Here is a 23,533-nt window from a genome sequence, read left to right as displayed (position 1 = left end):
TTACTATCAGAAAAAAGTACATCCTATTTTGATGAGGATTCTGTTTCTCTTTTGGAATAAGCTGTGCGCATGGCAGGTGTTCAATTCTGTTTACAGATTAAAGATCCCTAAGTACTATCAGAATTATTAGTTACAACTATAAACCTCAAGAACCATACTCCATTCCTTAGTCATTGTCCAAAGGGTCTAGGATGAGAACATAGAAGATAGACAGCACTTAGGCTATCTTGAATAGGAAGGCACTTTTTTTTTAAGATTTTATTTATTAGAGTGCGCACGAGCTGGGGGGAGGGGCAGAGGGCGAGAGAGAAGCAGACATCCTGCTGAGCACAGAACCCTGAGATCATGACCTGAGCCGAAGGCAGATGCTTAACCAACTGAGCCATCCAGGCGCCCTTGAATAGGAAGGCTTTTTTGAAGAATTAAACTCCAAAAATTATCAGTCCCTTTCTACCAATTCCATTCCCCTCACAATGTCATAAGGTACCTGCATCCATAGGGCAGAAACCTCATCGGGATATAGGGCTTGCTGCTGACACCACTGCTTTTGTGCACGTTCTGATTCGATCTGTTACTTTGAGCCCATAGCATGTTATAACTAGGGTCAACCCACCAACCTTGGGAAATCCAGACTTTAAGTATTAGGGTCCCATTCCATATTACAAATACCCTAAATTTGTGACTAAAGGCCAAGAAGTTGAAAACACTTTCCTACCCATACTACTAAGGACTCTAATTAGGTCAGATCCACAGGTACATGATGTAACAGAGTTAATCTCAGAATAAGATAGATACTTTATAGTTACATAGCTATTCACGCTATCCTGCTTTGAGTAACTCCTTAGCAATGAATGGTGATAAGAGTGAAGTTTGAAAATTTTCCAAACCTCCCAAGTGACTCTAATTCTATTTTGGTGTTCGAACCCATGAATTAGAGCCTTCCTTTCCAGTGTCTGTAGAAAAGTCTAAAATGAAAAGCACATGGATTCTTTCTCAGCACCTGTCCAGCCCTAACTAGTCTATTTATGCCCCTAAAGTCTAAACCATAGTAGGTCCATTTGTCTGCAGGTTTGCTGAAAGCTTCAATCACAACCACATAAATAATACACATAGGAGGAAACATTTTTTCCACCCACACTTGCTTTGTAGGATTGTTATGAGGAATGTTTGAAGGGCAGTGTCAGTTCTCTAGGAGGGGAAGGGAAGCACTGAGTTTCATCAGAACAAAATGAATCATTCGTAATTGAGGAACAAGAGAAATGGACTAGACTTTGGGGAGAAGCAGACAAAAAAAAAAAGGAACAGGCCCTGGAGCACAAAAGTGAAGAGGCGAGAACACAGCAGGAGTCTGACCCAGTGGAGCAACTCCCATTAAACCTTCCCTGCACTTGAACCCTTCATGGTGGCCTGCCAGTGGTCCCCACCTCAGGGTACTGATATGACGATTAGAAAATCTTGATGCAGGGGACAGAGGATAGTAGACTGCACATGGTCTGTGTTTAAGTCCTTGGAGAAAGGTCTGGAAAGGATTTTGGAGAAGACTTTGTGAGGTAGGCAAAAGTGAAGTCATGAGGGAAAGAATATTTGTAAAAGGGTTAAATTGAGCCTGCTTATTGGAAAAGACTGAGTAGAAAGAAGCATATTTTGGGGGGGTGGTTTTAAGTTACCCCAGCTCCTGGCAGTAAGTGTAAATAATCACACATTTGCATGTCCATGTCTTACCTGTTAGGCTCACTATCAGGGCCACATGCAAGGAGCCCCAGTAAGAGCCAGCAGGTGCTCATTCCCCAGCTTGGGATCAGAGCCTTCACAGCAGCAGAGTCCCTTATACATAGTATCAATACATTAATTGCCTTCTTTTGTCCCTTGACCTTCACCTTCAAATACAACCCTCTCTTCCCTCCAAGACCCAGAGACTAGATCTACACTCTACCACTCCCGACAGGATAACGCAGAGCCTGCGTCTCTACCTTTTCTCTCTCTTGAGTGCCGGCCCCTATTCCCAGTTCCTGCCGGAATTACCCACTGTTCTCAAAGAAGTCAACATGTCTGAAACCAGCTCATTTTACTTCCTGAAACCCGCTGCCCATTCCCCTGCGATTCCACATTCATCCAGAAAGTTCTAAACTTTGACGCATTCTCAACTGTCGTCAATTTGGGATGCGTTAACAAATTACCATGGATTGGGTGGTTTAAACAACAAACATTCATTTCTCACAGTTCTGGAGGCTGGGAAGTCCAAGATCAAGGTGGGTGCATGACGGTTTCCTTCCTGGCCTGAAGAGGTCCGCTTGTATCCTCACACCGTAGAAAACAGAGAAGCAAGCTCTCCTGGGACTTTTACGAGGGCTCTAATCTCATTCATAATGGCGCCGCCCTTACCACCTGATCTAATCCCAATTACCTCTGAAAGGCCCCACCTCCTAGTACCATCACACTGAGGGGTTGGGTTTCAACATACGCATTTTGAGGGGACAAACATTTAATCCATATCGACGAACTCTCCTCAACATGTGGTCATCAATCCTGTAGCCAATCTCTTCAAAAATAATATTTGTATCTACCTGTCCTTTTTCCATTCCCATATCCACCACCACTGAAGCCCGGTCACCATTTTACTCCTTACTTTTCTCATAGAGTTAAGTTTAATTGATGCCTCTCCCCCAGTGCTCTCCTCACTCCAAATAGCCTGCAAAACAACATTGCTAGGTAGTTCTTCCTAAAACTCTGCTTGATGCATACCAGCTTCCCACTTCTCCCAGCTGTTTTTTAGGTGTAAATGTTAGAATCCTTACCCTAAGTCGTCAAGGCACTATTCAGTCTGACCTGGCCTTCCTCTTCACACTCCATTCCAGACCTCTACTCTCTTACACAAATACTCCCTATGCCAGTTTCCTATTTCTGCTGGAACAAATTACCACAAATTCAATGGCTTAAAACAGCACAGATTGATCATCTTAACCATTCTGTAGATCAGAGCTCCAACACAGTTCTCATTGGGCTAAAATCAAGGTATCAGCAGGGCAGCATTCCTTCTGGAGACTGGGAGAAAATGTTTCCTTGCTTTTTCCAGCCTTTCCTTCTCCTTCTCCACCTCTATTCCTTAGCTTTGCCCCCCTCCCTTCATCCTCATAGCGACCTTCCATCTCTCTGAGCATTCTTCCGTGCCTCTGACTCAAAACAGCTGGGAGACGTTCTCCGCCTTTTAAGGGCCCATATGATTAGATTGGTCCCACCTGGACAATCCAAGATGCTCTTCCCATCTCTCCATTTCCAGATCCTTAACAACAAAAGTCCCTTTTGGCATGTACAGGACATTTTCACAGGTGGCTACCCTGGGGTGAGGTTAGCAGAGAACATGATTCTGCCTACCACACTCCTCTCATTCAAACCCATCTCCTAATCTAATCATGCCATCTATGCTAACACCTTGGCTTATGTTCTCCTTTCCATTTGACCATCTCGCCCCCCACCATGTCCTTTGTTCACCACACCAAGTTTTCATGATCACATTCTTCTCTAAACCAAACATACAGTCTGCATCCAATGCCTGATTATATTTCTCATTGTATACACACATACACTCACATCCCCGCCTCCCCTGTTCATCTATTTTCTTAGGATCTCTTGGAGGAATCAGTTCCACGATGATGATAATGGCAGCAACGACACAGCCTTCTCAGGGACTTTGATAGAGAAGGAACCATCGCAGAGCTGCTACACAAATAGGCTTAGAAGTAAACAACTTCTCTAGTGTTTATGGAATCTAATAGTTAATTTTCTAAAAATTTTATATCACGGGGTGCCTGGGTGGCTCAGTTGGTTAAGCAACTGCCTTCAGCTCAGGTCATGATCCTGGAGTCCTGGGATCGAGTCCCGCATCAGGCTCCCTGCTCAGCGGGGAGTCTGCTTCCCCCTCTGACCCTCCCCCCTCTCATGTGCTTTCTCTCTCTCTCATTCTCTCTCTCTCAAATAAATAAAATCTTAAAAAAAAATTTATATCACTGTATTTCAGATTTTAATGTGAATTTTCTTTAACCACAAAGACTCTACTTGAGGAGAAAAACCAAAGGGGATTTCTATCTTCTAACAAATTGTCTACTAGCCTTTAAACACATGATGCTTTAAGCAACGTTAGTGCTGTGCCATGAATAAACAGGATTTACCAGGTGTAGTGAATATGGGAAGACGAAGGGAAAAACCAAAAAGTCGTTCATAAGTGTGAATTTGAACCTCAGATTGTTCACAGGAGAAACCATTATCCAAGGTGGGTATCACATCGACATAATGCCTGAGTGTGATGAGAAAGCTGATTTCCCTACTCATAGAATTATGCTGCTAATTTCTTAGGTGCTAAAGCAGTTTCCTCATATTTGTTCCTAATAAGTATGGAACAGTTTAGACTTTACAAAATCAGACTAAATATATCCCCATACTGCCAGATCACTGGGCTAAATTTCCCCCATAAGAAGGATATGATTATACTCCCAGAAAAATTCTTCCTGTGAATAATAGGCTTTTCGAGAGTAAGTTTCCCGCAGTGGAGGGCTAGAGTAGAGCCGGAGGGAACCAGTGGAAATACAATAGGCCCTAGGAGCCAAAGATCATTGATGTCCTTAAAGATATGACATTCTCCCAGAAGTTCACTGATGAGGGAGCATGTGAACAATAGATTAAGACACAGCTGCATAACTATCACCACAAGTCAACTAGAATATGTTTTGATATTTGGACAATAGCCCATTGGTACTAGCAATAGGAATAATGAAGCCTGAGAGAACTTGGAGATATGATAAAATAAACCATTCTAAATCTGTTGGACTCCTTAACAATATGCAGGAGATGAGCTAGATGTCTTTTGCAGATCTCTCTTAATGCAGGGCTCATGCCTGCAAAGTCTAAAGCTAGCTTTTTCAGCAGGGAGAGGGTACAAATCAAGATTCCTGCCCTGGTGAAGTTTACCATATGGCAGGAGAGATCAGACAAGTATATGTAGCCAAATAGGAATAAATGCGATAAAAGTGTTATGAAGTGTGAGTGGAGCATGGAAGAAAAAAAAATTCCTTTCACCTGGGATCTGGAAAGCCTTTTTGGAAAATGTGGCTATGGGGATGGATCTTAAGGAATGGGTAAAATTTTGGCAGAACAGGACATAAGAAAGGAAATTCCAAAAACTGATTCCAAAATTCACATAGAAATGCAAAGGACCCCAAATAGCTACAACAACTTCAAGCAAGAAGAACAAAGTTGGAGGACTTACAATATCTGATTTCAACACTAATTATAAAGCTACAGTAATCAAGAAGTATGATTTGGCATAAAATAGGCAAATAGAACAATGCGACAGAATAGAACATCCAGAAATAAGCCAACACATGTACATGGACAACTGGTTTTCAAAAAAGGCACAAAGGCAACTCAGTAAGAAAGGTTCTTTTCAACAAATAATGCTGAAACATTAGATATCTTAATATAAAAAATAAAAATAAAAGTAAACTTTGATCCATACCTCACAACATACACAAAGATTAACTCAAAATGGATCATAGACCTTAATATAAAACCTAACACTATAAAACTTATAGGAAATAAAATAAGATTAAATATTTATGACCTTAAGTTTGGTGAAGACTTCTTTGACACAACACCAAAACTATGACCTATATTAAAAAGAATTGATAAATTGGACTGTATCATAAGGAACTTCTGCTCCTCTAAGACACTATTAAGCAAATGAAAAAGACAAGGTATAGGCTGAGAGAAACTATTTGTAGCTCATATATCTGATAAAGGATTTATACCCGTAATAAAGAACTCTCAAAAGTCAATAATAAAACAAACATCCCGAATAAGACAATGAGCCGAAGACATGGAAAGACACTTTACCAAAGATGGAAGTTTTCAGATGACACAAATAAACAGGAAACTTCAAGCCAGAATGGTAAGCTTGTGAGCTAATGCCATAGCACCCCGGGGGACAGGGTTTTAATCTACATCATGAAGTGGGGTTACAATATCCATTCAGAAAAAAAGGGTTCATACCAGATGTAGAGACCCCTCCTGCTTTACTGAGACCCTTAGCGAAAGGGAGACAAGGAACTCCAGACACTGACAGAGGAAAGGGATGAGGAAACTGGGTCTACCAGGGTCTCTAAGAAAAACAAAGGCTCCCTGAAAACATCTAAACCCCAAGCTCATGCTTCATGTGGAGGTGGGATCCAAATTCATACTCGATTTAAGTGGCAAAAAATCCCCAAGCAAAAATTCAAAAATAACATAATTCCAGATTGATCAAATCACTTGGGGCTTAAGGATAAGCAACACAAACACAGACTTGTTCTCTGGGGAAATTTTTATACAACCAGGGTGTGCGTGGGACAATCATAGGAAAAAAACAAGAGTCACTGAAAGGACCTTGTTCAACTACACACACACACACACACACACACACACACACACACACTAAACTAAGAAGAGCTGGAAACAATTGGCTGTAAGAAGTTGCAAACCCAAAAAACCCCCAGGATGATTAGTAGTCCAGAGCCTAAAATTATGAAACAATCTAAAAGAGAGCATAAAATGAGTATGGCTAAATAATTTTTTAAAAAATATAAATAAAAAACAGAGAGAGATAGATGTAAATCATAGCAAATGTAATGAAAAAAATCAGGACCTCATGAGAAAAGAACAGATCAATTTTTCTGAAAGAGCCACACAGGGGCGCCTGGGTGACTCAGTCAGTTAAGCGGCTGCCTTCAGCTCAGGTCATGATCCCAGGGTCCTGGGATCGAGCCCTGCATCAGGCTCCCTGCTCAGCGGGAAGCCTGCTTCTCCCTCTCCCACTCCCCCTGCTTGTGTTCCCTCTCTCGCTATGTTTCTCTCTGTCAAATAAATAAATAAAATCTTTTTAAAAAGGAGCCAAACAGAATTTATGGAAACAAAATATATATAACAATTGATACATAAATTCAATTCAGTGAGTGGTTAAACAACAGACTTTAACTTTCAGTATCAAGTATGTTCATTAAAATTCAGGAGTAATCTCTCAAATACTTTAAATAAATATGCAAATGAATGAATGAATACATAAATAAAAGACTTGTTTAAAAAGAGAGTAAAAACAACTACACTGGAATTAAAATTTAAATGAGAGAGAAAGAATAAAAGCAAATGAGCCACAGTGGAGTATGCAGAATAGGCCAATCACTATTTTAAGTGCTTTACATGTTTTATCACTTAACGTTTACAAAGTTTTAGGTGGATGTTATCCCTTTTTGTATATGAGGAAACAGTCTCAAAGGGGTTAGGTATCCTGGTTACGACTCTACAGTTAGCAAGTATGGAACCAGTCCAAATATAGACTATTTCTAGACCCCATGCTTTTGACCACAGCTGCATGAGATAAAGCAAGAAAGGAGAAAAGCAGAGCAAAGCAAACAGAAATCACAAAATGAGAAATGAGATGCTAGAAATAAAACATCATCAGTAATCACAATACGTTTAGATGGAAAAACCATGCAAGTTAAAAGATAAATTTACAGATTTCATTCGCTTGCCTAAAACCAGATTGAAAGTTAAAAAGAATGCATAGAGGTCAAAAGTTAGAGACAAAAAAAAAAAAAATCAGATAAATAGTAACCAACAGAAAGGGGACCATTCAAGCCTTCCACAGGTTCTCAATTTCTTGGAACCCAGTTTGGTCCTCTGCTTGGCAGCTCTGCATCTGAACAGTATACCAGATCTCCCAGAGCCGAAGTTCTTCCGCCTGTAAAACAGATCTAAGGAACAGTCCCTCTGTTCCCCCAGCCAATTTTTATGGACTGCCTATTGTGTTTCAGGCACTGGTTTAGCCCTTGCAGAGCTTACGTTGTAGCAGGAAGAGCACAAAGGAAACCACGGACATAATAATCATGTAAATTGTATAGTATGTAGGTGATAAGTACTGTAGAGAAAGAAAAAGAGTATGATCAGGGAGATGGGGGTGCTGGACAGGAATAAGGGGAATGCAGTGCCCAGTCTGGAAGGATGACCAGCATCAGCCTCATTCAGAACGTGGAGGAGGGAGTTATTACTTTGCTAGGGCTCCAACAAAGTACTACAACCGGGTGACCTCAACACCAGAGATTTGTAGTCTCTCAGTCCTGAGGCTGGAAGTCTGAGATCAGGTGTCAGCGGGCTTGCTTCCTTCTGAAGGCTGGGAGGGGGTGTCTGTTCCAGGCCTCTCTCCTTGGCTTGTAGTCTCCTGATTTCTCTTCACGTCGTCTTCCTCTTATGCATGTCTGTGTCCAACTGTTCTCTTTTTATAAGGACACAAGTCATATTGGCTGGGGGCCCACCCTCATGACCTCATCTTAATGAATTACATCTGCAACAACCCTGTTTCCAAATAAGGTCACATTCTCAGGTTTGGGGGGTTAGGACTTCAACATGTGAATTTGGCGGGTTGGGGGGGGTACAATTTGACCCATAACAGGGGGCATTGGAGGAAAAACTTTCAAGAGATGAGGGAGTGGGCCAAGTGGATATCTAGAAGGAAAATGTTCCAGATAGAGAGACAGCCCCCCTTGTTACAGATGAATGTCTGACATTTTCAAGGGATAGCAGGGAGGCCAGTGTGGCTGGAGCAGGATGAGCAAGGGAAGAACAGTGGATGAGATGAGATTGGCTGGGGGACAGGGGAGGAAAGCTTTGAGGTCACTGTAAGTGAGTGAAATTGGAAGCCATTGCAGGATTTTGAGCAGAGAAGTAACCTGACTTAACTTATATTTAAAAGGATCATTTAAGTCTCTGTGTTGAGAGTTTTCATAGGAGGGTTACAAAAATTAAGTTACCATAGAGGCTGCTTAGAGCCCAAAGATGTCATCCATTACTGTTTATAGGGGTGCTGGTAGGGTCCCACCCAGATTTCTTTACTAGCCCATGCATCATTCCCAGCTGCTGGGGGTGTTGGCCCACTCATGCTCCCTTCTCTAGAGAATTGCCCTTGGTCAAAGCAAAAGCCACCTGCCCCTGACCAACTTGGAGTTACAAAAGGTCATGTCCCTGCCTCAAGAGGGAATGATTCTATGGTGCAATTTGTGCCTTCTGTCTGATGGAATGAATACATGTGACATGCTGAGAGGCTCACAATGTTCTTGAGAATATTACACCTGCTGAAACATTGCCAACTCTTGGGCTTTAAGGCACAGAGAGAAGACAAGATGAAAGAAGGCTGTCAGACCCCCAAAAGTCTACATGCGGGAAACAGGTGGATAAACTACTCAGTTATAAATACATTCAAGAAAAAGAAGGATAATTGCAAGGGCAGAGCTGCAGGCCCAGAGGGCGAAGCCATGAGCCACAGAGGATTATTTCCAGGACTTGCAACCGAAAGGAGTTAGCCCAATTGAATTTCAAAATTGCTTAGGATTGATGACTCCTCGTTTTCCTTCCAGTTTCTCCCTTTTGAACAGTAATGTCTATAACTGGTATGCTGTGCTTACCACCATTGCATTTGGGGAACAAATTACTTGTTCTCTAGTTTTACAGGTCCACAGAGAGAGAATTTTTCCCCAAGATGGATCGTACCCAGGGTCTCACCCATACCTGACTTAGATAATTAAGATGATGAGATTGGGGGACACCTGGGTGGTATAGTCGGTTAAGTGTCCACCTCTTGGTTTCAGCTCGGGTCATGATCTCAGGGTCATGAGATTGAACCCTGCACTGGGCTCCGTGGGCACTCAGCACAGAATCTCCTTGAGATTCTCTCTCCCTCTCCCTCTGTTCCTTCCATTTGTGCTCTCTCTCTCTCTTAAATAAATAAAAATACAACTTTAAAAAAAAGATGACAAGATTGGGACTTTTGAGTTAATAAAATTTAGACTATATATTGGACTTTGAGTTGATGCTGTAATAATTGAAACTTGGGAGGCATTGGGATGAAGTGAATGTATTTTGCATGTGAGATGCACATGAATCTTTGGGGCCAAATGGAAGACTATAGTAGGCTAATGGTCCCCAAATATGTCCATGTCCTAGTCCTTGAACTTGTAAATATACGACCTTATGTGACAAAAGGGATTTTGCAGATATGATTAAGAATCTCAGGATGAGAGGTAATCATGGGTAATCCAATGCAATCATAAGGATCATTATAGGAGAGAGGCAGGATGGTCAGAGACAGGGATATAAAGTAGAAGCAGAGGATACAGTGCTGCAAGGCCATAAGCCAAAGTGTGAGCAGCCTCTGAAAGCTAGAAAAGGCAAGGAGGTGAGTTTTCCCTAAAGCCTTCAGGTGGAACACAGCCTTGATGACACCCTGATTTTAGCCCACTGACACTGATTTTGGACTTCTGTGCTCTAGAACTATAAGGAAATATAAGTTGGGGTTGCTTTAAGCCACTAAGTTTGTGGTACTAAGAAGCGCACTAAGTTGTGGTACTACAGTAGCAATAGAAAATAAATTCAGGAACCAACATGAACATGAAGCCCATGCTGCCTGCTGTGCTGTCGTGAAGTTCTTTGTCTCTGAGCTGGGAATCTCATGTCTTTTGTCAGCATCTACAAAACCAGGCCAGGCTAACTCAATAGCTTGCAGGAGGGGTACAATTTTTGACCCTTCATAGTTCTTGACATTCAGTTAATAAAAATGATGGTATGGTCATGGGTATTTTTCCAACTTCTAGGAATATTCTTCAGCCATCTGCCTAATAAATTTACTTCTAAATAAGATAGCACTTAAATAGCTTTGAAGCTTAAGAAATAAGAAATAGCCCATGGTTTATATTTGGTTGTTTAAATTATGAATAATAATATTCATATTAGTAAAAGTGAAGAGAATCAGCATTCTTTAATGCTAATAGAAAGTATCTATTTGTGAGAATGTGTTAATTACAAGAAATATTCCATGCTTTGTTCTACTATTTAGAGTCTTAAAGAATAATATTTTCCTCAAAAAATATTACGGGAAAGGGATTTCTTTTGGCAGAATAACTCCTAAATGAAATCTGGTACATGACTCAGACCACTGGGCTCCTAGAAATGATAGAAATTAGGAAGCAGTATAAACATGGAATAATTTTTAAAGGAAATAAAAAATTTGGATGTGTGAAAACAAAGAACCAGAGACAATTCCTGTGCAATCAAACGCATTTATTTTTTAGCTTAAGCAAGACAGGTGGTGAACAAATTCATAATGAAAATGCCCCCCAGAGATTAGCAGCTGGCTGCGCATGCAACCGTGTATGCAAAACCAAATTTTTCCTAATACCAGTGTGCAGACTGGATTCCTTCATGAAATTAGCTCTGTGTTGCACCAGCCCACCCTGCAAATCTGTTGGTAGGGAATTCACGACCCATTCACCACCTCAGCTCAAAGCCCACACAAAAGCCACATGACCATCACCTACACATCTGCCAAGTAAATAGCATGGCAAATAGCACTTTTCTTGTCCAGTAGCCAACAACACAGAACTGTGACCAGACATCCATACACCAACACAGAGACACAAAATGCACCTGCCCTCACTCAGCTGACAACTTTCCCTATATTTCTGGGGACAGAATGTCATGCAACATACCACAGATTGGTTCTCATCCTAGGAGGGGGGTGGGGGGCAAGGCTGTCTCTAGGTTTTAGCGTGGGTGGCTTGAGGTTCTCAGAAGAGCTATTTCAGTACAACCAACAGAAATGTTGGCCACAGTGACTGTGAGATGAGTCTTCTGACATCCCCATAGATGTTTGGCCCCCTGACAAAAGCTGGGCTCAGTTAAGGGTTGAGTGGAAGGTACAGACATGGGGGATCCCACAAGAGATGGGAGGCAGTGCCCTAGTTTATACTGCTTTATGTACATCCCAGCCTCTTCTGGATGCAAAGTCTCAAATTCACAAAATATTAGAGCTGAGATGAATCGTGTACTCCAGACTCCTCACGTTACAGTTAACCATGTGGCAGCCCAGAGAGGCAAAGCAACTTGCTAAAGGTAGAGCATGGTAGTGGCAGGCCCGGACTGGAACGCAATATGCTAATCCCCACTCAAGAACATTGACACTGAGTATGTGGCCAAATTCTTCAACAACAAGGAGGAGGAGACTGTGTAAATACTTTATTCCCCAAGAAACCTGAACTTCTTGTGTTGAATGACACAGAAACTCAGATTATTCAGCTCTTTTCTGAGGGGGCTCTCTTCTCTCTTTCTTTCTCTCTCTGTCTCTGTCTGTCTCTCAAAACCCTCCCATCCACCCACACAAACAATTTTGGTGAATGGAGATTTCTTGCTTTACATAGACAGACCCAACATCTTCACGAAGACACTTTACAGAGTAGTTTCTCAATCCAGGTCTTTGTGTGAGGTCTGGGAAACTGGCTTGTTTTCTAGAACAATAGGTGGTTCTGAAATCAGAAGATCATCCTCCCCAAAGGAGGAGTTCTGGTCTGTGTTCACAAAGTTGGGGATGTCAAACTTCATGAGCCTGTTCAGCTCCTCCTCTGGCCGCCCATCGCTTCTAATGGCTTCCTGGAGTTGAACACTGCTGTCAAGGGCTGTGGTCTGGTGACAAGCTTTAGCCCTATCCAAGCGTTCCACTTCATTGATGTAGCAATGGAAGAGAGACCTGGATTCCTCATTGCCCTGTCGAGAAAACACCTTATCTGGCTCCAGTGGTCTTCCAAAGTCTGACACAAAGCTATTCATTCTGAATCTCTTCTCTGAAGATTCTGCATTGCTGTAAAGAGAAGGAAAAGAAAACACTGCTGACACACCAGCTCATTCACCTGCAGAAATCATGGTTTTGGGGGGTGCCTGGGTGGCTCAGTCGGTTAAGTGTCAGACTCTTGGTTTCAGCTCTGGTCATGATCCCAGGGTCCTGAGGTTGAGCTCTGCATTGGGCTCCACACTCAGTGTGGAGTCTGCTTGAGATTCTCTCTCTCCCTCTCACCCTCTCCCCCCTGCACACATGCTCTCTCTTTCTCTCTCTCAAATGAATAAATAATCTAGAAAGTTTCCTTCCATTCAATTTCTACCCCCTTTAGGTAACACTACCTTGATTTTGATTTCTATTGATAAGCTTTGCCTATTCTTGAACTTCTAGTCAATTTCCACCTCCTATAGGTAATGTTTTGATTTTTATCACCACAGGCTAGTTTAGCCTGTTTTTGAAATTAATACAAATTCATACAATATATAGCCTATTGTGCCTGGATTCTTTTGCTCAGTATAATGTTTTTTTGAGACCCATCCATGTTGTTGCATATAACAATAGTTTGCCCTTCTTGCTTTCATCATATAAGTACACTACAATTGTTTATTCGTTCTCCTCTTAAAGAGCATTTGGGTTGTTGACAGTTTGGCACTGTTGTGATTAGAGCCGCTAAGAACATTCTGGGTTGTTTCTTTGTAGATATACGTTTTTATTGCTCTTCACTAAATACATAAGAGTAGAATTACTGGGTCACATAGTAGATCTGTGCTTGACTTTATATGAAACTGAAATTTTCCAAAATGGTCATGCCGTTTTACACCCTCACCACAAAGTACAAGAGTTCCAGTATATACTCCACATCCTTGTCACCATTTGGTGTTGTCAGTCATTTCAATGTTAGTCATGCTAGTGGGAGAGAAATGGCATCTTGTCAGTAGTTGAATGTGCATTTCTCTGATATCTAGCAATGTTGAGCATCTTTGCATGTGCTTGTTGGCCATTGGTTTATCTCCTTTTGTGAAGCTTCTGTATGAGTCTTTGCACATTTTAAAAATTGTTTATTTTTGTTACTGATTTGTGATAGTTTTGTAACACATTTTGAATACAAGTCCTTTGTCAAATGTATTGCAAACATTTTCTCTTGATGTGTGACTTGCATTTTCATTTTCTTAAGATGTCTTTTGATAAGTAGAAGCTTTAAATTTCAGTTAAGTTCAAGTTATCAATTATTTTATTTTATATTTATTGCTTTTATATCACCTCTATGAAATAATTGCCTACCTTAAATTCATGAAAATATTCTCCTATTCTTTCTTCTAGAAGTAGGCTCTCCAATACAATAGCCACTAGCCACAGGTGGCTATTTAAATTTAAATTAAGTAAAGTTAAGTAAAATTTAAAATTCAGTATCTCCATTATATCACCCACATTTCAAGTGCTCAGTAGCTCATTGTGGGCAGGGGTTACCTAACTGGACAGCACAGAGAACAGTTACAACATCACAAAAGTTCTCTTGGATAGCGCTCTTCTAGGAGCTTTTACTGTGGGTATACGATCCATGTTGAGATGGGGTCAATGTTCATTTTTATGTTTATCCAGTTGATCCAGCATTGTTGTTTAAAAGAATTCCCTTTCAATTGACCTTAGACACAGTAGTAGACAATAAGAAAAAAATTCCATTCACAATAGCATCAAAAAAATGGAATACAGGCATACCTCATTTTATGGCCCTTCACTTTATTGCACTTCACAGATACTGTGTTTTTTACAAATTAAACGTCTGTGGTAACCTGTGTCTAGGAAGTCTATCAGCCCCATTTTTCCAACAGTATGTGCTCACTTCATGTCTCTGTGTCACATTTCAGTAATTCTTGCAAAGGTTCAAATGTTTTCATTATTATTATATTTGTTATGGTGATCTGTGATCAGTGATCTTTAATGTTAACTCTCCTAATTGGTTTTGGGGCACCATGAACCACACCCACACAGGATTGCAAACTCAATCGATAAATATTGTGTCCTGACTGCTTCACTGACCTGCCTTCCCTATATCTCTCCCTTTCCTTGGGCCTCGCTATTTCCTGAGACACAACGATATTGAAATTATGCCAATTAATAGCCCTACGATGGCCCTAAGTGTAAGTGAAAGGACGAGTTACACGTCTCTCACAATCGAAAGCTAAAACTGGTTAAGCATACTGAGGAAGGTATGTCAAAAACCAAGATAGACCAAAGGCTACTCCTTTTGTGTCAAACAGTTAACCAAGTTGTGAATGCAAAGGAAACATTCTTGAAGGAAATTAAAAGTCCCTCTTTGGTGCACACACCAATGATAAGAAAGTGAAACAGTCTTAATGCCGATATGGAGAAAGTTTTAGTGGTCTGGGTAGAAGATCAAACCAGCTGCAAAATTCCCTTCAACCAAAGCCTAATCCAGAGCAAGGCCCCAACTTTTGTCAGTTCTGTGAAGGCTGAAAGAGGCAAGGAAGCTGCAGACGGAAAGTCTGATGTTAGCAGAGGTTGGTTCATGACGTATAAGGAAAAAAAGTCATCTCCATAACATCAAAGTGCAAGGTGAAGCAGCTGGTGCTAATGTAGAAGCTGCAGAGAGTGATCCCAAAGCTTCTGGTTAAGATTATTAATGAAGGTGGCTACACTAAACAACAGATTTTCAGTACAGACGAAACAGTCTTCTACCAGAAGAGGATGCCATCTAGGACTTTAATAGCTAGAGAAGTCAATGCCTGGCTTCAGAGTTTCAAAGGACAGTCTGATTCTCTTGTTAGGGGCTAACACAGCTGGTGACTTTAAACTGAAGTCACTGGTCACGCACCATTCTGAAAATACTGTGGCGCTAAGGAATTATGCTAAATCTACTCTGCCTGTACTCTATAAATGGAACAACAAAGCTTAGATGACAGCACATCTGTTTACAACATGGTTTACTGAATATCTTAAGCTCACTGTTGAGACCAACTGCTCAAAATAAAGATTCCTTTCCAAATATTACTGCTCATTGACAATGTACTTGCTTACCCAAGAGCTCTGACGGAGATGCACGAAAACAAAATTCATGTCGTTTTATGCCTGCTAATACGACATCCATTCTGCAGCCCATGAATCAGGAGTAAATTTGACTTTCAAGTCTTACTTTTTAGCCCCTGGAGCTGGCAGGGACCAACTCCAGGCTAATAAAGTTGAGAAACTGCCAAAAAAAAAAGTCTTACTTTTTAAGAAATATATTTCATAAGACTATTACCGTGACAGATAGTGAATGATTCCTCTGGTGGATCTAGGCAAAGACAAGTGAAAACCTCCTGGAAAGGATTTGCCATTCATTAAAAACATTCATGATTTATGAAAAGAGGTAAAAAAAAAAATCAACATGAACAGGAGTTTGGAAGAAGTCGATTCCAACCCTCAGGGGTTCAAGACTTCAGTGGAGGAAGTAACTGCAGATGGGGTGGAAACAGCAAGAGAACCGAATAGGAGTGGAGCCTGAAGATGGGACTGAATTATTACAATCTCGTGATCCAAACCTGAAAGGATGAGAACTGCTTCTTATGGATGAGCAAAGAAAGTGGATTCTTAAGATGGCATCAACTCCTGGTAAAGATGCTATGAAGATTGTTGAAATGACAACAAAGGATTTAGCATATTACATAAGCTTAGTTGATAAAGCAACAGCAGGATTCGAGAGGACAGACTCCAATTTTGAAAAAAGTTCCACTGTACCTAAAATGCTAACAAACAGCATGAATGCTACAGAGAAATCGTTTGTGAAAGGAAGAGTCAATCAATGCAGCAAACTTCATGTTTAAGAAGTTGCCCAGCCACCCCCACCTTCAGCAACCACCACTCTGATCAGTCAGCAGCCATCAACATTGAAGCTAGACCCTCCGCCAGCAAAAAGATTACTTGCTAAAAGCTCAGATGACAGTATTTTTTTGGCAATTAAAGTACTTTTTTTTTTAAAAGATTTTATTTATTTATTTGAGAGGGAGAGAATGAGAGAGAGCACATGAGAGGGGGGAGGGCCAGAGGGAGAAGCAGACTCCCTGCTGAGCAGGGAGCCCGATGCGGGACTCGATCCAGGGACTCCAGGATCATGACCTGAGCCGAAGGCAGTCGCTTAACCAACTGAGCCACCCAGGCGCCCCAACTAAAGTACTTTTAAATTAAAGTATGTACATTTAATTTTTAGACATAATGCTATTGCAGACTTAATAGACTACAGTACAATGTAAACATAGCTTTTATACGCTCTGTGAAACCAAAAAAAACTCATTTGACTCACTTTATTACAATATTTGCTTTATTGTGGTGGTCTGGAACCAAACCTGCAATGTCTACAAGGTATGACTGTACTTGGGAAAAAAATTAACACAGGATGTGCAAGACTATACATTGAAAATTTTAAAAACACTGCAAATGGAATAAAGGAAGACCTTAGTATATAGAAAAATATACCATGCTTGTAATTGGAAAGCCATAAAACCATAGACAGAAATTAATGAAGTTTCCTCCTTTCAAAGGCCAAAGGCCCTTCTGTTTTTGTCTGCCAATATTTAGTCTCCAATGCCTTCCATTAGTCATTCTTTACATTTTGTCTAAATTTTATAATGGTTATCTGCAAGGTAATTTAAAGCAAGCTACTCTGCCGTTATTGGAACTGGAACCCACCTACCTATCACCTCTTGGCCCTTCATGCATTATATATGGTGCCACCTCCTGGAACTCATATACCAAAGAGCTACTAAAAAGGGACATCTTGCACTTTCTACAACTGGCCAGGCTTGGAGGCTGAAGGGGCTCAAGGTCCGTGGGGAAGACTTCCTGCCACTTATTGGTAAGAATGGTTTCGAGGAAAGCCAGTGAAAATATTGCCCCTCAGTGGTTACCCATTTTTTAAAGCAGTCTGGCCCTCATGAGTCACATCCAAAATATTCCTATGTATGTAACGCAGTGAATATCAAAGGATTCTCACTAATTAGGAAGGAGGAAGTTTGCAGCTGGATGTTGTCTTAATTTCGTTTTTAGCAAAGGACCACATGCCATATTGTTAAGGATGTCTCTCCAGCCTGTAGATGGACTGGGGACTGCTCTGGGCGTTGTTATGCTCCCAAAGAGAAGAGATCTAGTTCTGACTTTCTCATCCTCTCAAATTCTGCTGGCATAGGGAAAAACAATGCTCTATGGCACCTATTAATCAGTTAAGAGAGTTTAAAGTCAACTTGTTCTCCTACAGCTTTGGTTACACCTGGGAAAATGAAAAACTACAAGGGTCAAACATCTTAAATTCTACCTTGATTGAAATTACAGTTAAAGCCAGAAGCTTCAAAAACTGAAACACTGAGAATGAGAAACTTTGAGATGTTTACTGGACTAGTAATTAATACCATGTCATAAGTTATCACAAGGAAAAGAGAGAATACTGAAGAATATTTGTACTATAGGCTGAATGTCTGTGTCCCTCCAAAATTGATATGTTGAAATCTACTCCCTCATGTGATGGTATTAGGAGGTGGGGCCTTTGGAAAAGGAGACTTAACCTTAATGAATGGGATTAGTGCCCTTATAAAGAGGCCCCAGGAAGATCCCGCACTCCTTCCTTCATGTGAGGACACAGTGAAAAGTCTACCATCTATGAGCCAGATACCGAATATGCCGGCACCTTGATCTTGAACTTCCCAGCCTCCAAAAACTGTAAGGAACAGGTTTCTGTGATTTATAAGCCTTCTAGTCTATGGTACTCTCCTACAGCAGTCTGAAAAAACGAAGACAACTGGTCAGAAAATTTAGAATCGCCCACAATTTTAGCATTTTTAGATGTTTTTGTTCCATCCCTACCTATTCTAGATCTTGTCATCATGAAATTGATGATCCAGCTAGGGTGTTCAAGAGAAGTTCTCCCATGTCATCTTAACTTTTTAAAAATTACAATAGTTTATTCTGATAGGAAACTGAACCGTGAAATCATGTTTCATTTCTTTGTTTTAAGAGTTTGTTATTTCTCATTTTCATCTTGTTTTAAGAAATACAATTGGGACTTAGCCTATTTCTTGCAACCTTACTGAACTCCACCAGCCAGAATAAAAAGACTGTTCAGACTGTTCTGACTCTTGGTTTTTTCCTTCTTCTCCCCATGGGTTGTGTCATGTATTCTCTATCCCTGGAGAATTTTCTATACCTGAATAGAGAGCCTCTATCACCCAGTCCTCTGGTACTGGCACTGATTGGCATTATTTCTATGATACTCCCCTGCTCACAGACTTTCACCGACTCCCCAGACTCTCTGCCTGACAGCTCAAGCTCCCCACCCTTGCATCAGCCGGTCTTTCTGGTGTGCTCTCCCACCAGTCCCCTCGCTAACCCTACGGTCCAGCCACATGGCACCTGACCATCCCCAGATGCACTCTGGGCTGTCCCTCTCTGTGCTTTGCTTGTGCTGTTCCTCCTGCCCAATGGGCCCTTCCCCCCGCTCTATCCATCAAAGTCAAATACCTTCTTCACTGTCCAACGCAAACCTCACTGTCTCTAGGGAGACTCTCTTATCTCCCAATGGGAAGGAATCTGTCCCTTCTCTCCTGCTGTACTTCACTGACAAGATGCATCTCTTCCTGCCTCTTGGCAGAGCTATCTATGTACAGCCCTTCTTCTCCTCTACACTGCTATGCTGTATTTGGTTCATCTTTGCATCTCCCAAAGGGCCTTGCAGTCATTACACCCTCAGTGAGTGTACTGGGCAGCTGTCTCTGTGGGTGCTCCCAAGCCCCATTCCCATCAAAGACACAGCCACCCCCAGTGGTAAGCACAGTACTCCCTCCTCTGTGACCCAAAAGATAAATCAGGTCAGGCGGACAGAATCTCTCACCTCCATGTAGAGAAGGAAAACACCTGTAATGCCCCGTTATTCCTCTAGGGATTTTTTTTCAGATTTATTACAATTTTTTATAAATGAAGTGTTTGCTGCCGTGCTGAGTCTTAGCATACCCACGACTGTCTTCAAGTTTTTCCTGCTCGTGAAAAGAGGTGGGAGACCTCTCAAAATGTTAGGGCTTCCTCGGGAATACACACTATGTCTGCACTTTGCCCACTAGTTCCTGTGGCCTTGGTCATTATCAAAAACATTGAGCACTGACATTTTCTTGCTATTAGCTTTTAGGTGCACTGTACCCATCCTTTCGCGAGTGCCATATTCGGGTAAATTGCAATTCAAGGTAAAATGTAATTTCCGTTTTTATAAGGTCACAAGCAATTCTGCACTCACTCCCAAATGAAGAACATCCCCACTTGGACAAGGTGCACTTAGGAAAGGCTACAAAAAGGAGGGTATTTGAAGCATATGATATCAGGGGTTTGATAGTTTTTTTAGGAAGTCCAAAACATTCAACATAAAAATGTGATCCAAGCCTTTTCTGTTACTCTCTCTCTGACAGATTTATGATAATGGGGCTATAATGCTTTAACAAGACAGCACATAGAGTAAATGGCTCCTTAGCTGAGAAAGCAGGAGCAAATGGTTCTTTTATCTTTATTGTCCATAAAGGATCCTGGTAAGAGGGGGTTTTCTCCACGCCCTCCAACACACGACAGCAAATATTCCATAAGAAAAATAATCCCCATTAAAGCTGTTTCTTGGGCCTAAAAGCTTTTAAGAAAGGTGATGTCAGCTTTGTAATAGTCTTTTTTCCCTCTGCAGTATACTTTACTGGTGTTCATGAGTATCTGGTTCTCTTCTTCTGGACCCCAGATTACCCTTCTCAGTGGGGGCAGTCCGCGGATGTGGCTAGTTGTGGCCAATGAGTTGTGAGAGGAAGGGATGTGTTCCTCCTGGCTGAAGAACAGAAGAGCAGGTGTGAGATCCACAGATGCTCTTCCCTGTTATAGTAACCCAGGAGGCTGAGTGTTGGAGACGGTGCAGATACAAGTCGAGAAGCTTCTATCCATCCATTGCTGACCCTCGGCAAACATGTAGCTTGAGTAAGAAATAAACGTGTGTTGTGTCATACTGAGATTTGAGGAGCTGTTTATTACCGTCTCATAACCTAATCTGATTATTATATATTCTCACTCTTCACAAAAGCCATTGAGAAGTCAGTGACTCCAGAATTGAAGTTCTTATGCTAATATGATCCCAATTTGAAATCTTCAGGAAAACAACTTACCCATTTTATTGTGATGTCATTGGCTCCGTGGATCTCAACTCCTACCATCCAACACTGTTAAATGAAAGTCGAGCCAGGGATGGCAAATAGATAGTCTCTCTTGGGTAAACTGGGATTGATTCCTGATGGCTGCCCAAAGTGGTGTTTTTGTGTGTGTGTGTGTGTTTTTAAGATTTATTTCTTTACTTTGAGAGAGAGCTTATGTGAGCCCACGTGTGAGCGCAGTAGGGGAGGGGTAGAGGGAGAGAAAGAATCTCAAGCAGACTCCCCGCTGAGCGCAAAGCCCCACTCAGGGCTCGATCTCAGGACCCTGAGATCATTAGCTGAGCCGAAATCAAGAGTCAGATGCTTAACTGACTGAGACACCCAAGTGCCCCCAAAGTGACGTTCTGAAAACAATTCTAAGGCCAAGTCTGGGCTCTGTAGGTAGACAGCACAGTTGATTAGTAATATCTGTTGTGAGCATGGGCACAAGGAGGAGAGGCATGGGTTATCGTATCCACCATCCTTGTATCTTACTACTTTCAAGGAGATTCACATCCTGTCCTGAAATACCTCCATGGAGAAAAAGATAGAATTACACAGGAGACTCAGCACTAGTCCATTCTGAACTTGCAGACTGGATCAGGGATCTTAACCAGAGTGTCAAAGTCATATTCCAAAAGGATGCTATCCGATATCTTACTTGAGAAAGTGACTGTTCTTTGTGACAAACCACCAGAGAGCCTGATACATAAAGCAGTCAGCATTCAGACACGTCAGTCCTTCCAAACCATCACTAAGACTCTCTACTTAGCCTCCTTTCTAAAATCATCCCACCATTTGCCTGAGAGACACACCCAAGGTGAGGCTGGGGTAGAAGACTCCCAAGTGCAGATAAAATGTGAATGCTTAGGGCATGGCTGTCTCATGGGAGCATGGGTTTCTTGTTCTTCTCCCTCCTTCTGTTTACCTAGACCCCCAGCTCTCAGCAGGACTGCCACCAGCATGCCAGGGATGGACAAACCTTTGCTGAGTACCACTGTGAATCCAGCCTGTGAGCTGTTCCACAGGCATCAGCTCATTGAACCTTTACAATAATCCTAGGAGGCAGATACTATTTTATTTTTATAAAGGCAGAATCTCAAGCAAAGAGAAGTTAAGGATCCAGCCCAAAGTCTCAGTAAGTCAATCTGGAAATGTTTGACTCCAGAGCCCATGCATGGTCCAGGATGTGATAGAAGGAAATGAATGTGATTGGTTGCTAGAATCTTTAGTTCAGGAGAAGGAAGAGATTAAAAATTACCAATATGAGATCATTTCGTGTAGTGGTTAATAACAAGGAGCTTCAAAGAGGCTTTAGTTTGAGACCTGGACCAACAGTTGTTTTTACCTGTGAGACCGCAGACAAGTGATACATTTTTCTCATCTGTAAAGTTAGAATGCTTACAGGACTTACTTCATCTTCCTGTGAGGACTTAGTGAGATTATACATATGAAGTGATTAGTAGACTCTAGCAGATGGTAAATATTAAAAAAAAAAAGCGCTTATTATTCTCAATGATTTATCATTCTTTCCTCCATGCCTAATTATCACATGGGGAAGCTTAAATTGGTTGTTTTATATTAAAGTTGACTGAGTGGAAAAAATAATGTCTCTTTTAGAGAAAATTTATGCCAAATAAATGTCAACTTTACTAAGATCTAAAAACCTTTTTAGCTGATTTTGCCTCATGTCTGTTTCTTTCAGTTTTGTATTATGATATAATGCAACCAAATGCCATATCTTATACTGCCTCAGACTCAAAAAAGCATTTCCAACATGGCCCTCAGGGCTGATTCATTATTTTATTAAAGTCAAAAAAGGTTAGACTTGCTCCTTAACCTCATTAAAAGTATAGAGTTACAATAACCACTGTTCCTTCATTGAGATGATTCAGAACCACCACCAAAAGAAAAACCATCTAGCGGTAGGACTGAACTGCCGATTGAAAGACTGGGAATACAAGCCTCAGCTACCCAGGGTCGCCATGTCATATTAAGGAAATGTATCGGTTAGGGCTCCAGAGAAACAAAAACAACAGTAGTGTGTGTGCGTGTGCGTCTAACTACTGAGAAAGAGAGATTTATTTTAAGGAATTGGTTCATGTGATTGCAGAGGCTAGCAGCAAGTCCAAGATCTGCCAGGTAAGCGGGCAAGCTGGAGCCCCAGGGAAGAGTTGCAGAGTGAGACTGTGGGCAATCTTCTGCCAGAATTCCTTTTCACCTGAGAGACATCATTCTCTTTCAAGGAAGGCCTTCCAATGACTGGATGAAACCTACTCGCATTATGGAGGATGATCTGCTTTACTCAGAGTCTACTGATTTAAATGTTATCTCATTAAAAAAAAAATAAGCGCAGAAGCACTTAGAATAATATTTGATCAAATATCTGGGTATCATGGCCTCAACAAGTTGATGCATAAAATTAATCATGACCCAAAGTCATGTTTTATTTGGGGGTAGGGTGTTCTCAAGCATAAAGATCACCTGCATCCTGTATCAAGCAAATACATCCCAATAGTCCTGCGAAAATCCATCTGTCCCTTTGAAGAAAAGGAAGATAATAGTGCTGTTATTCCCTGACCACTCTATAAGATGTTGCCTAATCTGAGTCTGTCCTCTGCTTTTCTTACCACTGTTGCAAGCCACACCGTATCTTCAA

The 23,533-nt window shown here is 41.4% G+C and overlaps 1 protein-coding gene across 2 annotated transcripts in view; it reads right to left on the bottom strand.

The window, feature by feature from the left end:
- Positions 1 to 11,143: 11,143 nt before the first annotated feature.
- MRAP2 (melanocortin 2 receptor accessory protein 2) overlaps positions 11,144 to 23,533 on the bottom strand; it is a 44,676-nt gene continuing 32,286 nt past the window's right edge. The window contains exon 4 of one of the 2 annotated variants that reach the window (XM_034991141.1): positions 11,144 to 12,706. In XM_034991141.1, coding sequence (XP_034847032.1) covers positions 12,313 to 12,706 — 394 coding nt within the window. In that variant the 3' untranslated portion in view covers positions 11,144 to 12,312. The remainder of the gene's footprint in view (positions 12,707 to 23,533) is intronic. The other variant, XM_034991142.1, reaches the window with a different exon arrangement.

This window comes from Mirounga leonina, unplaced genomic scaffold (assembly GCF_011800145.1).
Source record: "Mirounga leonina isolate KUSES-001 unplaced genomic scaffold, KU_Mleo_1.0 Mir_53, whole genome shotgun sequence".
NCBI classification, from domain to species: domain Eukaryota; kingdom Metazoa; phylum Chordata; class Mammalia; order Carnivora; family Phocidae; genus Mirounga; species Mirounga leonina.
Note: the sequence above shows the minus strand (reverse complement) of the source record. Positions and strands in the feature narration are given on the sequence as shown.